The sequence below is a fragment of the Carassius gibelio genome, chromosome B18 (genome assembly GCF_023724105.1).
Source record: "Carassius gibelio isolate Cgi1373 ecotype wild population from Czech Republic chromosome B18, carGib1.2-hapl.c, whole genome shotgun sequence".
NCBI classification, from domain to species: Eukaryota; Metazoa; Chordata; class Actinopteri; order Cypriniformes; family Cyprinidae; genus Carassius; species Carassius gibelio.
The window spans coordinates 27,378,683-27,392,602 of record NC_068413.1 but is presented as its reverse complement, the minus strand read 5'-3'; the positions used below and the strand labels follow the sequence as shown (position 1 = coordinate 27,392,602).

At 37.7% G+C, this 13,920-nt stretch overlaps 1 protein-coding gene and 1 long non-coding RNA gene across 14 annotated transcripts in view; one reads left to right on the top strand and one right to left on the bottom strand.

Annotated features, from left to right (window-relative positions):
- Positions 1-13,920, bottom strand: part of def8 (differentially expressed in FDCP 8 homolog) — a 179,906-nt gene that overhangs the window by 94,940 nt on the left and 71,046 nt on the right. For 8 of the 13 annotated variants that reach the window (XM_052582289.1, XM_052582279.1, XM_052582281.1 and 5 more), the window contains one exon: positions 11,202-11,321. The exons of 1 other annotated variant lie outside the window; for it this stretch is intronic. In XM_052582289.1, the coding sequence (XP_052438249.1) occupies positions 11,202-11,297 (96 nt within the window). In that variant the 5' untranslated portion in view covers positions 11,298-11,321. Of the gene's footprint in view, positions 1-10,568; positions 11,003-11,201; positions 11,322-13,920 lie in introns of those variants that run through there. 4 more of the 13 variants (XM_052582288.1, XM_052582286.1, XM_052582276.1 and 1 more) reach the window with 4 other exon arrangements.
- On the top strand, positions 284-1,814 carry LOC127977447 (uncharacterized). The gene is made up of 3 exons (XR_008158223.1): positions 284-519; positions 776-834; positions 923-1,814. It is a non-coding gene; the product is annotated as an uncharacterized LOC127977447 (long non-coding RNA).

Below are 13,920 nucleotides of genomic sequence, written 5' to 3'. Positions count from 1 at the left end.
CTACCCTCTGTAGTCTTCTGAGGTCAGATTTAGAAGCTGAGCTGAACCAGACAGTTACTGAACTGCAGAGAATGGATTCAGTGATGGTGGTGTAGAACTGTTTCAGAAGCTCCTGGGGCAGGTTAAACTTCCGCAGCTGGCGAAGTAAGTACAACCTCTGCTGGGCCTTTTTCACAATGAAGTCAATTTAAATGTCCCACTTCAGGTCCTGAGAGATAGTGGTGCCCAGGAACCTGAATAGCCTTGTTTCCACTATCGAGCTAGGACCGGGCGTGCTAGTGCGTGCCAGGGCCAGTCGCGTTTCCACTGTCACTTCCGGGAGTAACCCCAGAGTGCAGTCTGGACGATGGGGCGGGGCGACACTTCGAGGCGGAGCGACACGTGTCGCCCCGCCCATATTTGTTTTCCCCGCCTTTGACATTTTGCTCCGAGCCAGCAGGGGGCAGTTTGCGTTGAAACAAACAGAACGGTGGCAACTACAGCAGCAGAGTAATAACGCTATTCCGTTGATTGCTTGAGGTGAGTGGTTGTGTAAATATCTTATAATATGAAATGCGATGTTCGATCATTTATTTATCCATGGTACGTTCAATTTGAATAATTATTGTTAATAACTGTTATAAATTGCTCTTTTTATTGTTCTTTGTGGTACACTCTGCACATGGCTTTAGTTCATAGGTTCGATTTTACAGAGGTATGGCATCACATTTGTCAAGTTATTTGAACAGACATGCATGATTTTTGTGTGTATATTATTATTATTATTATTTTTCAGGATGACATGATCAGGAGGTGGTGGTGTTCTGTTCTCCTGGACAGCTTTACTCCGCAAATGTATGTAGCTGTTTGAATGTTGCTACATGAACCATTACTCTGTACTATACCTAGCAATATACCTACCTCTTGACATTTGTTCTTTTAGAGCTCAACCACTGAGGGGAAGAACTTCACCATTCACCATGTCTTCAGGCAGAGTCCAGCAAAGCAGGTTATTTGTGCACATACATACATTAAGAACTAATAATTACATATGTGTGTACATGCAGAGGTATTTTAGTTGTTCAGATGTGAAATTGGTATTATGTACAAGTACTATATTGGTCAGCACTGTGGATTAGCACTGTGGATTATTTAATATATAGCTATCAGTTAACATCAGCATCAAAGACATTTAAAAACATTTCAGCTTAATTCATTTTCAGTGAGTTTTTTAAATAACTTCTGTTTGCGATCTAATGTGGATTTTGTTCACCATATAAGACAGAAATATTTATATTCAATGTAAAAGATCTTCATGTGGATCACGCATACAAATATATACAAATATCTCACTGGATTATTACAATTAATGGCAAAATGAATGTGTGGAAATGTAAACTAATATATCCTACTGACACACAACAGCAAAATATATAAATAATTGTCTTTTTTTTTCAATGTGAAAATACTAACATGCCTAATACTTCTGCACAGTACTGTATATATTAACATTTTATTAGTGTTATTATAAAAGAATGAGTATGCAGTTGTGACAACAATCTATAGAGTTTTTAATGAGAGTTTTAAAGCAAGGTTGTCTGTATTCAGGGTTTATATAATGTTTAATAACTTTTATATACATGTATAAATAAACCTATGTATGTTTTTGATTCAACAGCTTCCACTGGAAATCCTCAGTGAAGGTATTTTGTTGGCGGGTGACTCTGCATATTTGACACTTTCTCTGGTTTGCAGATGGTTTAGGGATGTGCGCCGAAGTTTTTCGGAAAGCGGCACAGTTTGCCTGGCTAGACAGTAAGATTTCCCCGTTTAATGCTCATTCTCCAATTGAATTTTGTAGTAGAAGGCTGTTAAAGAAGGCTGGTTTCAGTCATTTACATCAGTCTATCATTCTTTAAGGTTTCTCATATTTGATGATAACATCATTTGCTATGCATTGCTCATAATGGATTCTTAATTTAGTTGTGACATGATTGTGAGGATTAATGAGGTTTTCAGTAGTGCAGTTCAGAAAACAAATAACAGAAAGTAACAAGTGTTTTTGGGCAAGTTCTTTAGAACCTGTATAGTTCGTTCCTTGCAAAAAGTAACCATGGATGTATTGTAGTAAAAATATTTGTTGGCATATTAATTACTGTGAGCTGTAATTATAAAAACACCATAGTTTTACTATAGTTACTGTAGCAGAACCATGGTAAATTTTCGTAGGGGCTAAGGGAATATTCAGAATATTATTGGTGACGTTCAGAGACTGGTGACAATTTGTTACACACACACACACACATACATATATATAATTTGAATATATAAATCAAGGTACTCCATGACTATCTACATAACCATACTTTGCATAATATTGCCGTGTCATTTTCAAACCAGCGAGTAATGCCGAGGTAGCGTCTACACTAATGCCATTGAGGGAGTAGACCATTTATTTCTATTCTGTTCGTCGTTATCCAAAACTCTTTGTATTTATACGGTATGTTGTGAAAATGCAACAATAAATGCAAAAACACAACATTTATATTCACTTTTTAATTTATATTAAAAGTTTATTCATCTGAGTGTCTACTTCCGCATTCCAATCCTGCTAATAGCGTCATAATTCTCTATACCAATAAGCTGTAAAATCGTCACTCATCTGTACACCAATAAGCTCATATTAATCATAAACCAATAACCGCTGAGGTGGGCGGGGCGACACGTGTCGCTCCGCCCCAACGTGTCGCCCCGCCCCATCGTCCAGTCTGCACTCTGGGATACTTGACTTCCGGGGCTTGATCGTGCCTCGCCGGGGCTTCCTCGGGGCCAACGGCCAGGGTTTTTCGGCCCGACAAAATCCTTGGGCCAAAGCGGGCCAGCTGGGGCTAGAGGAGGGGTTATGAACAAAGGCGGAGTTTCTCCGTGTCTAGAGAGCGTCAGCGCGGATCATTTCAGAAAGATAACAGCTTTAACGCCAGCATTAAATACTTTTTAAAATCAGTTGAGCTCAAAACTCACTATTAGTTTGCAGCAAGTGTTTGAAATAACTTGATCCGATGTGGATTATAATCACTAAACAAGGCATAAATATTTATAAGCGATGTAAAAGACTATGCACGCTAAACATTAACGTTACCATAGTAAACATGGTAAAAATTAGCGCTTGGATAAATCGGACGTCAGCTTCTTATTCTCTATCACAATTGTGTATTTATTAAGTAACATTTTATCTGTCGTCTCGTTTCGTGAGTTTAGCTCCACGTTGCATATCATCAAAATATAATAATGATTTTTGTTTGGGAGCTTTTATAAAAATAGAGAGTCTGCGCTGAGGATCATTTCAGAAAGATAACAGCTTTAACACCAGCATTAAACACTTTTTTAAATAAGTTGAGCTCAAAACTCTTTCAGTCAGCAGCGAGTGTTTGAAATAACTTGATCTGATGTGGATTATAATCACTAAACAAGGCAGAAATATTTATAAGCGATGAAAAAGATATGCACGCTAAACATGTTACTATAGTAAACATGGTAAAATATGACCGCTTGAAGAAATCAGACGTCAGCTTATTATTCTCTATCACAATCGTGTATTTATTAAGTAACTTAATATTATCTGTCACAAGCCTGGTTTCGATTGTTTATCTCATGTTGCCTATCATAAAAGAATATAGCCTTATAATGTTTTTTGTTCGGGAGCTTACAAAAATGGAGATTATTTCATTCATTCTAAATGTGACGGCTACTGTGGCTAATAAACAGAAACAAATTGGGCTGAATAAGCAGGCTATTTTCATGAGCGTTAAAAATAAATAAATAAAATAGAAATAAGTGTATTTATGTGTGAATAATTTTGAGTCCTGATAAATTAAAACAATATGATCAATGTATCACTTATTCTATAGTTAAAACATCATGTTTTTGAATTTGAATATATAACAAAGCATGCAAACAAACGGTCGCTTTTATCATGTTCGTTTTGTGATCGCACATGTTCCAGTGACTTATTTTTTTGTTTTCTGATAACTTCTCTTTGTTGGTGAAATTTTGAGGTTGCATGACATTGTTCTAAGAGGTGTGTAAAGGGCGTGTTTTAGTGACGTGCAGCGGTGCTTCAAGCTCCACTGTGGAAACCCTGCGCTATTCTGGCCTCGGTGCTACTGGCCCGGGGCTATGAGCCCCGCCCGGCCCGCTTTAAGCCCTGGCTCGCACTGGCCCGATAGTGGAAATGCGGCTAATGACTCCACTGCAGTCACAGTGCTGTTCATAATGGTGAGTGGGGGGAGAGCAGGGGTGTTTCTGTTGAAGTCCACAATCATCTCCACTGTTTTGAGCGTGTTAAGCTCCAGGTTGTCGAGAGGGCACCAGACAGCCAGCTCTTTAACCTCTTGTCTGTAAGCTGACTCATCACCATCCTGAATGAGGCTGATGAGTGTGGTGTTGTCTGCAAACTTCAGGAGCTTGACAGAGGGGTCCTTAGACGTCCAATCGTTAGTGTACAGGGAGAAGAGCAGTGGGGAGAAAACGCAGACCTGGGGAGCTCCGGTGCTGATTTTATGGGTGCTGGATGTGTATTTTCCCAGCCTCAATAGCTGCTACCTGTCTGTCAGGAAGCTGTTGATCCACTGACAGATGGAGGTGGGCATGGAGAGCTGAGTTAGTTTGGGCAGGAGGAGGTTTGGAATGATAATGTTAAAGTCCTCCCCTCCCCTCCCTGCTTACCGTGGTGACGAGATGCATAGCAGATTGTCATCACTAAATGACTGGATGTCTAAGTGGTGCCCACAGAACAACATAGGTTTCATAGACAATTGGACAAGCTTTTGGGGCAGACCTGACCGGTTGAAAAGAGATGGTCTTCATCCCTCCTGGGGTGGCGCCACTCTTCTCTCTAGAAATATGGCAAATAGTCTTAGTGTTTATACTTGACTAACTGGGGCCCAGGTCAGGAAGCAGACAGACTGGCTAAACCGACCGTCTGCTAGCTGCCTCCCGTCACAGAGGTCAGTAAATTCTCAGCACATAGAGACTCTTTCACCTAGATATCACACTATAGAGACTGTGTCTGTTCCCCGAACTAGAAAATACAAAAAACGTCCAAACCAAGTTAAGATTAACAATTTAATTGATGTCAACAAATAAAAAACAGAAGCAATATGGATAAACAAATGATAAAGCTTGGCTTATTGAATATCAGATCCCTTTCTACGAAAACACTTTTTGTAAATAATATGATCACTGATCATAATATAGATGCACTCTGTTTGACAGAAACCTGGCTAAAAGCTGATGATTACATTATTTTAAATGAGTTCACCCCCCAAGATTACTGTTATAAACATGAGCCGCGTCTAAAAGACAAAGGTGGAGGTGTTGCTTCAATTTATAACAACGTTTTCAGGATTTCTCAGAGGGCAGGATTCAAGTATAACTCGTTTGAAGTAATGGTGCTTCATTTAACATTATCCAGAGAAACAAATGTTAATGATAAACCCCTGTTATGTTTGTACTGGCTACTGTATACAGGCCACCAGGGCACCATACAGACTTTATTAAAGAGTTTGGTGATTTTACATCCGAGTTAGTTCTGGCTGCAGATAAAGTTTTAATAGTTGGTGATTTTAATATCCATGTTGATAATGAAAAAGATGCATTGGGAGCATTTATAGACATTCTGAACTCTATTGGTGTTAGACAACACGTTTCAGGACCTACTCATTGTCGAAATCATACTCTAGATTTAATATTGTCACATGGAATTGATGTTGATAGTGTTGAAATTATTCAGCCAAGTGATGATATCTCAAATCATTATTTAGTTCTGTGCAAACGTCATATACCAAAATTGTAAATTCTAGTTCTTGTTACAAGTATGGAAGAACCATCACTTCTACCACAAAAGATTGCTTTTAAGTTATCTTCCTGACGTATCCAAATTCCTTAGCATATACAAAACCTCAGAACAACTTAAAGGGGGGGTGAAATGCTATTTCATGCATACTGAGTTTTTTATACTGTTAAAGAGTTGGATTCCCTCCCGTGGGGCAGATAACTGAGAGCAGAGGCATTCACTGATCAGAGTGTCACAAAATGTCAGATAAGAAGTGTGTTTTTGGTTGCAAGGGCAAGACAACGCTGCACAGATTACCAAAAAAAACTAAAAACATTAAGGGACCAGTGGACCGAGTTTATTTTTACAGAGCATCGACAGAGTTGTGCAAGTGTTTTTGTTTGTTCCCTGCATTTCGAAGATGCTTGTTTTACCAACAAGGCCCAGTTTGACGCCGGATTTGCTTATCGTTTATTTCTTAAGGTTGATGCAATCCCAACAAAAAAGGGTCACGATCGTGTGTTGGAACCGCAGGCGGTGAGTGAAACTGCTTCAAATATCTCTGTGTTGTTAACTTAGCTATCGGCGCGTAAGCACATCAAGTAAACCTTGTTCACCTTAAAAAAAAAAAAAGACGACATAAAGTGGAACTTAGTCATTTTCCAAAACCGCTAAGCAAATATATACAGTTTAATTACATACCACATAGAGACGTCCTGCTGTAGTCATTGCTGCTGCTGCTCTCGTTCAGTTTCAGCCTCGGGATCTGATTCTGGATCATAAATATACATCTGAATCTGACTGTTAGCCATGGTTGGTTTTGGATGATGTTTTTTTACTCACGGTAATGTCATGTGTTTTTTCCTCATGGTAATGTCACAACTTCCAAACGCTCTCAGCGCAAAAGCCTACTCGCGCTCGTGATTCTTTAGCTCCGCCCACATGTCACGCCTCCAGACGCTAATGTTTTTCCGAAAAAAATCGGCACAGACTATTTTTCTCTTATAAATATAATAAAACTAAAGACTTTTTGGAGATATGAAGGATGCAGTACTACTCTATAGGTACTCAAGATTAACAGGAGATTGAGTGAAAGCGAGCATTTCACCCCCCCTTTAATGATGTAAAAGAAACTATGGACTCTCTCTTTTCTAGCACTTTAAATAAAGTTGCTCCTTTACACTTAAGAAAGGTTAAGGAAAACAGTTTGACACCATGGTATAATGAGCATACTCGCACCCTAAAGAGAGCAGCCCGAAAAATGGAGAGCAGCTGGAAGAAAACAAAACTAGAGGTATTTCGTATTGCTTGGTGGGAAAGTAACCTATCCTACAGAAAAGCATTAAAAACTGTTAGATCCGATTACTTTTCTCCTCTTTTAGAAGAAAACAAACATAACCCCAGGTATTTATTCAATACAGTGTCTAAATTAATGAAAAATAAAGCCTCAACAAGTGTTGACATTTCCCAACACCACAGCAGTAATGACTTTATGAACTACTTTACTTCTAAAATTGATACTATTAGAGATAAAATCGCAACCATTCAGCCGTCAGCTACAGTATCACATCAGACAGTGAACTATAGACCCCCTGAGGAACAGTTCCACTCATTCTCTACTATAGGAGAGGAAGAATTGTAGAAACTTGTTAAATCATCTAAACCAACAACATGTATGTTAGAACCTTTACCATCTAAGCTCCTAAAAGAGGTTCTTCCAGATGTCATAGATCCTCTTCTGACTATTATTAATTCCTCATTGTCATTAGGATATGTCCCCAAAACTTTCAAACTGGCTGTTATTAAGCCTCTCATCAAAAAACCACAACTTGACCCCAAAGAACTAGTTAATAATTGACCAATCTCGAATCTCCCGTTTCTGTCCAAGATACTAGAAAAGGTGGTATCCTCATAATTATATTCGTCCTTAGAGAAAAATGGTATATGTGAGGATTTCCAGTCAGGATTTAGACCGTATCATAGTACTGAGACTGCTCTCCTTAGAGTTACAAATGATCTGCTCTTATCATCTGACCGTGGTTGTATCTCTCTATTATAGTTTTATTGGATTTTAGTGCTGCGTTTGACACAATTGACCACAACAATCTTTTGCATAGACTTAAACACTTTGTTGACATCAGTGGAAGTGCATTATCATGGTTTAAATCGTACTTATATGACCGCCATCAGTTCGTAGTAGTGAATGAAGATGTATCATATCTATTGCAAGTGCAGTATGGAGTACCTCAAGGCTCAGTACTAGGGCCGCTACTCTTCACGCTTTATATGTTACCCTCGGGAGATATCATCAGGAAACATGGTGTTAGCTTTCACTGTTATGCTGATGATACTCAGCTCTATATTTCTTCGCGGCCCGGTGGAACACACCAATTTGAAAAGTCGATATAAAAAACTGGATGACGAGTAATTTCTTACTGCTAAATTCTGAAAAAACAGAGGTGTTAATTATAGGACCTAAAAACTCCGCTTGTAATAACCTAGAACACTGTCTAAGACTTGATGGTTGCTCTGTCAATTCTTCGTCATCAGTTAGGAACCTAGGTGTGCTATTTGATCGCATTCTTTCCTTAGAAAGCCACGTTTCTAAAATTTGTAAAACTGTATTTTTCCATCTCAAAAATATATCTAAATTATGGCCTATGCTCTCAATGTCAAATGCAGAAATGTTAATCCATGCATTTATGACCTCAAGGTTAGATTAGACAAGACAAGAGTTCTTACTAGAACCAGGAAGTATGACCATATTAGCCCTGTCCTGTCAACGCTGCACTGGCTCCCTATCAAACATCGTATAGATTTTAAAATATTGCTTATCACTTATAAAGCCCTGAATGGTTTAGCACCTCAGTATTTGAATGAGCTCCTTTTACATTATAATCCTCTACGTCCGCTACGTTCTCAAAACTCCGGTAATTTGACAATACCTAGAATATCAAAATCAACTGCGGGCGGCAGATCCTTTTCCTATTCGGCGCCTAAACTCTGGAATAACCTACCTAACATTGTCCGGGAGGCAGACACACTCTTTCAGTTTAAATCTAGATTAAAGACCCATCTCTTTAACCTGGCTTACACATAACATACTAATATGCTTTCAATATTCCAATCCGTTAAAGGATTTTTAGGCTGCATTAATTAGGTAAACCGGAAACGGAAACACTTCCCATAACACCCTATGTACTTGCTACATCATTAGAAGAATGGCATCTACGCTAATATTTGTCTGTTTCTCTCTTATTCCGAGGTCACCGTAGCCACCAGATCCAGTCTGTAACCAGATCAAAGGGTCACTGCAGTCACCCGGATCCAGTACGTATCCAGACCAGATGGTGGATCAGCACCTAGAAAGGACCTCTACAGCCCTGAAAGACAGCGGAGACCCGGACAACAAGAGCCCCAGATACAGATCCCCTGTAAAGACCTTGTCTCAGAGGAGCACCAGGACAAGACCACAGGAAACAGATGATTCTTCTGTACAATCTGACTTTGCTGCAGCCTGGAATTGAACTACTGGTTACGTCTGGTCAGAGGGGAACTGGCCCCCCAACTGAGCCTGGTTTCTCCCAAGGTTTTTTTCTCCATTCTGTCACCGATTGAGTTTCGGTTCCTTGCCGCTGTCACCTCTGGCTTGCTTAGTTGGGGTCACTTCATCTACAGCAATATCGTTGACTTGATTGCAAATAAATGCACAGACACTATTTAACTGAACAGAGATGACATCACTGAATTCAATTATGAACTGCCTTTAACTATCATTTTGCTTTATTGACACACTGTTTTCCTAATGAATGTTGTTCAGTTGCTTTGACGCAATGTATTTTGTTTAAAGCACTATATAAATAAAGGTGACTTGACTTGACTTGACTCAAACAAGATCCTCACATAAGTCCCCAGTCTGTCTAGGTGTTGCAGAACATAATGCAGTTCAGTGTTTACTGCATCGTCCACAGACCTGTTTGCTCTGTAGGCAAACTGAAGAGGATCCAGCAAGGGTCCAGTGATTTCCTTCAGGTGGGCCAGCACCAGTTTTTTAAATGACTTCATGACCACAGACGTTAAAGCCACATGCCTGTAGTCATTTAATCCTGTAATTTTGAATTTCTTTGGGATAGGGATGATGGTGGAGTGTTTGAAGCATGAAGGGACTTCACACATCTCCAAATAATATCCACACGGATATCATTTAAACACAAAACCAAAAAAACACAATTCACATGTGCTTATTGAACCATGGATTTTGTACAGAACGGTTTGATTTTATATTGAGAATTATGACATCCCTATTACACACTAAGAACTGAAAAAAAAAACAACGCAATCAATTTCAGCTTGTTCTACAAGATTAAAATCAGCCTAAAAAGTGTGGTCTACTAGAAACTGTTATCTGCCTCAAAACATCAACACCTCAAAAAAGTAAGTAATAAAAAATAAATAAAGTAAAAAAAAAATATGAACGAAAACGCTAATTATTACAGGAAACACTTTTAATAACAGAATAAAAGCTTTCAATTATATCATGTTCTCTCGTGAAATTGCTCTGAAAGAATCAAAGTCTGCAGAAACACCAATTAAGCGGGTACTATTAAAACACTACAAAAGGTCCAAGCATGGGATTCATCTATTTATTTTCAAGTAAATAAATAAAGTACATTCTGCCAGTTTGTTAGCACAGCATTTAAGATTATAAAAACAAAATGGTTATATTATGCATATATAAGATGCTTTTTGGACTGACCTGCATAGACGTCACAGCACAGCATGTTGTAACATTCACTTGTTTTAAAGAATGTCAAATGTGCCAACTGAAGAGGGAGACTTTGTCTGTGTCTTTTTGTGAATGTGCATATTTCCTTCTCAGTCCAGGAAGTGATACAACAGTCACCACTTCTGTCATCTAGTTCCAGTTTATTGTTCTCTCTAACAGTCTCACATCCCTGTACACTAAAATATGATTGGTGCTTAACCATGAAAAGGTACTGCCAAAATGTTAGGGTAGTATGGTTGATTGTTTGCCACAACTTTGCTATCTAGTTTGCTATAAGTTGGTATTCGGTGTAGGCTAGGTGGTTGCATAGTGACACTTCACTCTTAAAAGTAAACTTTCTAAAAGGGTATTTTTGCATTGATGCCATTGAAGAACCATTTTAGGTTCCCAAAATAACAATTAAGTGAATAGTTCTTTAAAAAAAAAAAAAGTGTGCAAAACATTTTAAGAAACTTTTTGTACAATAAAAAGCTTACATGGATGTTAAAGGTTCTTCATGGGACCATCAATGTCAATAAATAACCTTTATTTTTAAGGGTGATAATTTTCCTATACCTTGAGGAGAGGAGTAGATATTAATATATTTAATAAAAGTTGACACACCATCTTTTGGAGGATCCTTCCCCTCAGTGCTGCTGTCGATCTCTCTCCTGTCAAATGGGTTGACATGACCCTGACGAAAACGAGCAAGTCTTTCATTATATTCCATGACACTGGTCACATCTGTAAAAGGCAGACATGAAAATTCTGTCATCATTTTGTGTCACCTCTTAATCTCTTTTAAGATTCAAGGACAGAACAAACTATCAGCTCTTCTGGGAGTGCAATACCTATATGTATTCATTATTATTATTATTATTATTATTATTATTATTATTATTATTATCATTATTATATATCATGTTTTATGTTTATAAATTATATGTGAATAATCCCTGAGAGAATCTATTAGCAAAAATCTATTACCCTTTTTCTCTCCGTTTTCTTCTAATGAAAAAGTTCCAAAGTGAGGCTCCGGCCCAGAATGTTGTTTGCCCAGAATGGGTGGGGCAAAATGAGCACAGACTCAGTACAAGGCAACTGTGCTTAGTGTGAGGATGCCCTAAGTGATAAGCTGTTCTCGTAAAAGCAGTTTATTCAGCATCATGACATTTATAAAAAAAATACAGTCTCTGGTGACTTCCCCAGCATCCTGGAGTATTATGATATTTTTCTGCTAACCAATCTTGAAGGATTATCCAGGCTCTGCTAAAGTCGTTTGCAAATTATGGTTCATGGAGCCTTTAAAACTGACTTTTGGCTGTGGCTCAATTTAACCAGTCAGAAAGATTTGATATTTGTAGTCCACGGAGGGTTTGTGTGTGTGTGTGTGTGTGTGTGTGTAAACTCAAAAAATACTGTAGATCAACTTAATACAAATTTTTAATAGCAAACATGTTGAAGTTTACTTAATTAAATAAGATAAGAAAATGAGTGTCTGGTGCAAGGAAAAGGAAAACCAGAAATCTCAAAGACTTGATGCAAAGCATCAAGAATGCCATAAATAAACTGTGGCCACACACTGAACATGCAACAGGACAGGAAATAAAGCAGGCTTCAGAGTAGGGCTGTGCAATTAATCAAAATAAAATCACGATTTGAGTGTGCGCGATTTCTAAATCGCTTTATAGCACGATTTTCCGTGGCCCCGGCCCACATAGAAAGGTGTGAAAAAATTTTAATCTGCGCACACGCAACTGATTTTGTTAAAAGAGCAAAGAAAATCTGCATGCGAGCGGATAGATTCACGCTCACGCATGATTTTAATGTGCTTTTGCCTTACAATAATGTGCTCTCGTTGCTGTTTCTGAACCGCGTACATAGCTTTCTGACGGAGTACGTGTGAACCTTGGGCAATAAATATATTGGGCAAAACATATAACACCTGAGGCACTACAGTGAGCTCTATGACCAATGCATGGCAAAAAATAAAAATAATAATAAATCCCTGAACACGGGTTGTATTTAATTTTTTTATTTTTATTTTTTGCCATATGTCTAGACTTTGTTTGTTTGACTATGTCTAGATTTTGTTTGACATCTTAACTTAGTGATTATTTTGACTTATGTCTGTTCTAGAGACATGTTACAACTTTTTGATAAAGCTCTCATTGGCTTTCTTTTGGAAAAAGGTTCCAAATTTATACTGAATGCATTTATGACTGTAAAGCATGTCTGTGTGTGTCAAAATCATGATTAAAATCGAAATCGCAAAATTGATAAAAAAAAATAGTGATAGTTTTTTTTTTGGTCTATATCGCACAGCCGTCCTTCAGAGGCCCTTTGCATTGGTGGTTAAAACCATTTCATCCAACAATATAATATATAGTAGTATGAAGAATGCTAAGGTACATTAATTTACATTTTACTGCATAATTAGACTTTTTTTTTAACTCTTAGACACTTTGCTAATATTAGCGAACAGTCCAATGATTGACCACAAAACTATTCATATTTTTATTTGTTTTTTATAATACCTTCAAAACCTCCAAAGCATAATTTTGGAAGTAAAACAGTTCCAAAATCATTAACTATAAAAATGTGAAGCAGATAATTTAACTAATCAAAACTTGCTGGAACAGCAGAAACACAAAAGGCTTATAGGCAAAACTAGGGGATTACGAAATGGGTAAATTCCTTAAGGAAGTAGAGCAAAGCAGAAGTAGTTGTTCTTTCGCAACTAACTGTGATGGCTAAGGCCACACTTACAGTAATAACCGGGCTAGTTTATTTCAATTGTTCTAGATTCCTTTTAATTTAACTAATTTCTTTGTAGGATAAATTAATTTTGTTTAAAGGATTAATAGTTTGTTTGCTTGTTTATACATTTCTATGTATTTATTTTATCTCTTTAATATTATTTACCCACAACATTTAGTGTTAGTTGTGCATGTTGTCTCTTATGCGCGCATTGAAGATCAAAGAGCGACATAATTCATTACTAGAGTGCATGCTGGTGATTGAATAAAACCACAACTACACAAGATATTAGAGATGTTCCGATACCCTTTTTCTCTTCCCGATACCGATACCTGGGCTCAGGGTATTGGCCGATACCTAGTACTGATCCAATATCTGGGTGTGTACCTGTATATACAGCTGTATATAATACTAGCCCTGTGTAAACTGCTAGAATTATTTTATGGTGTGCTTCAGACTTATACCTTAATAAAACATGAACAAATACATGGTGAACTACTGTATTTAAACAGTATTTTTATTATCTGACATGAATTTGACAGTAATATTTATTTTCTTAAGCGAAAAAGAACTTCAAATGCAG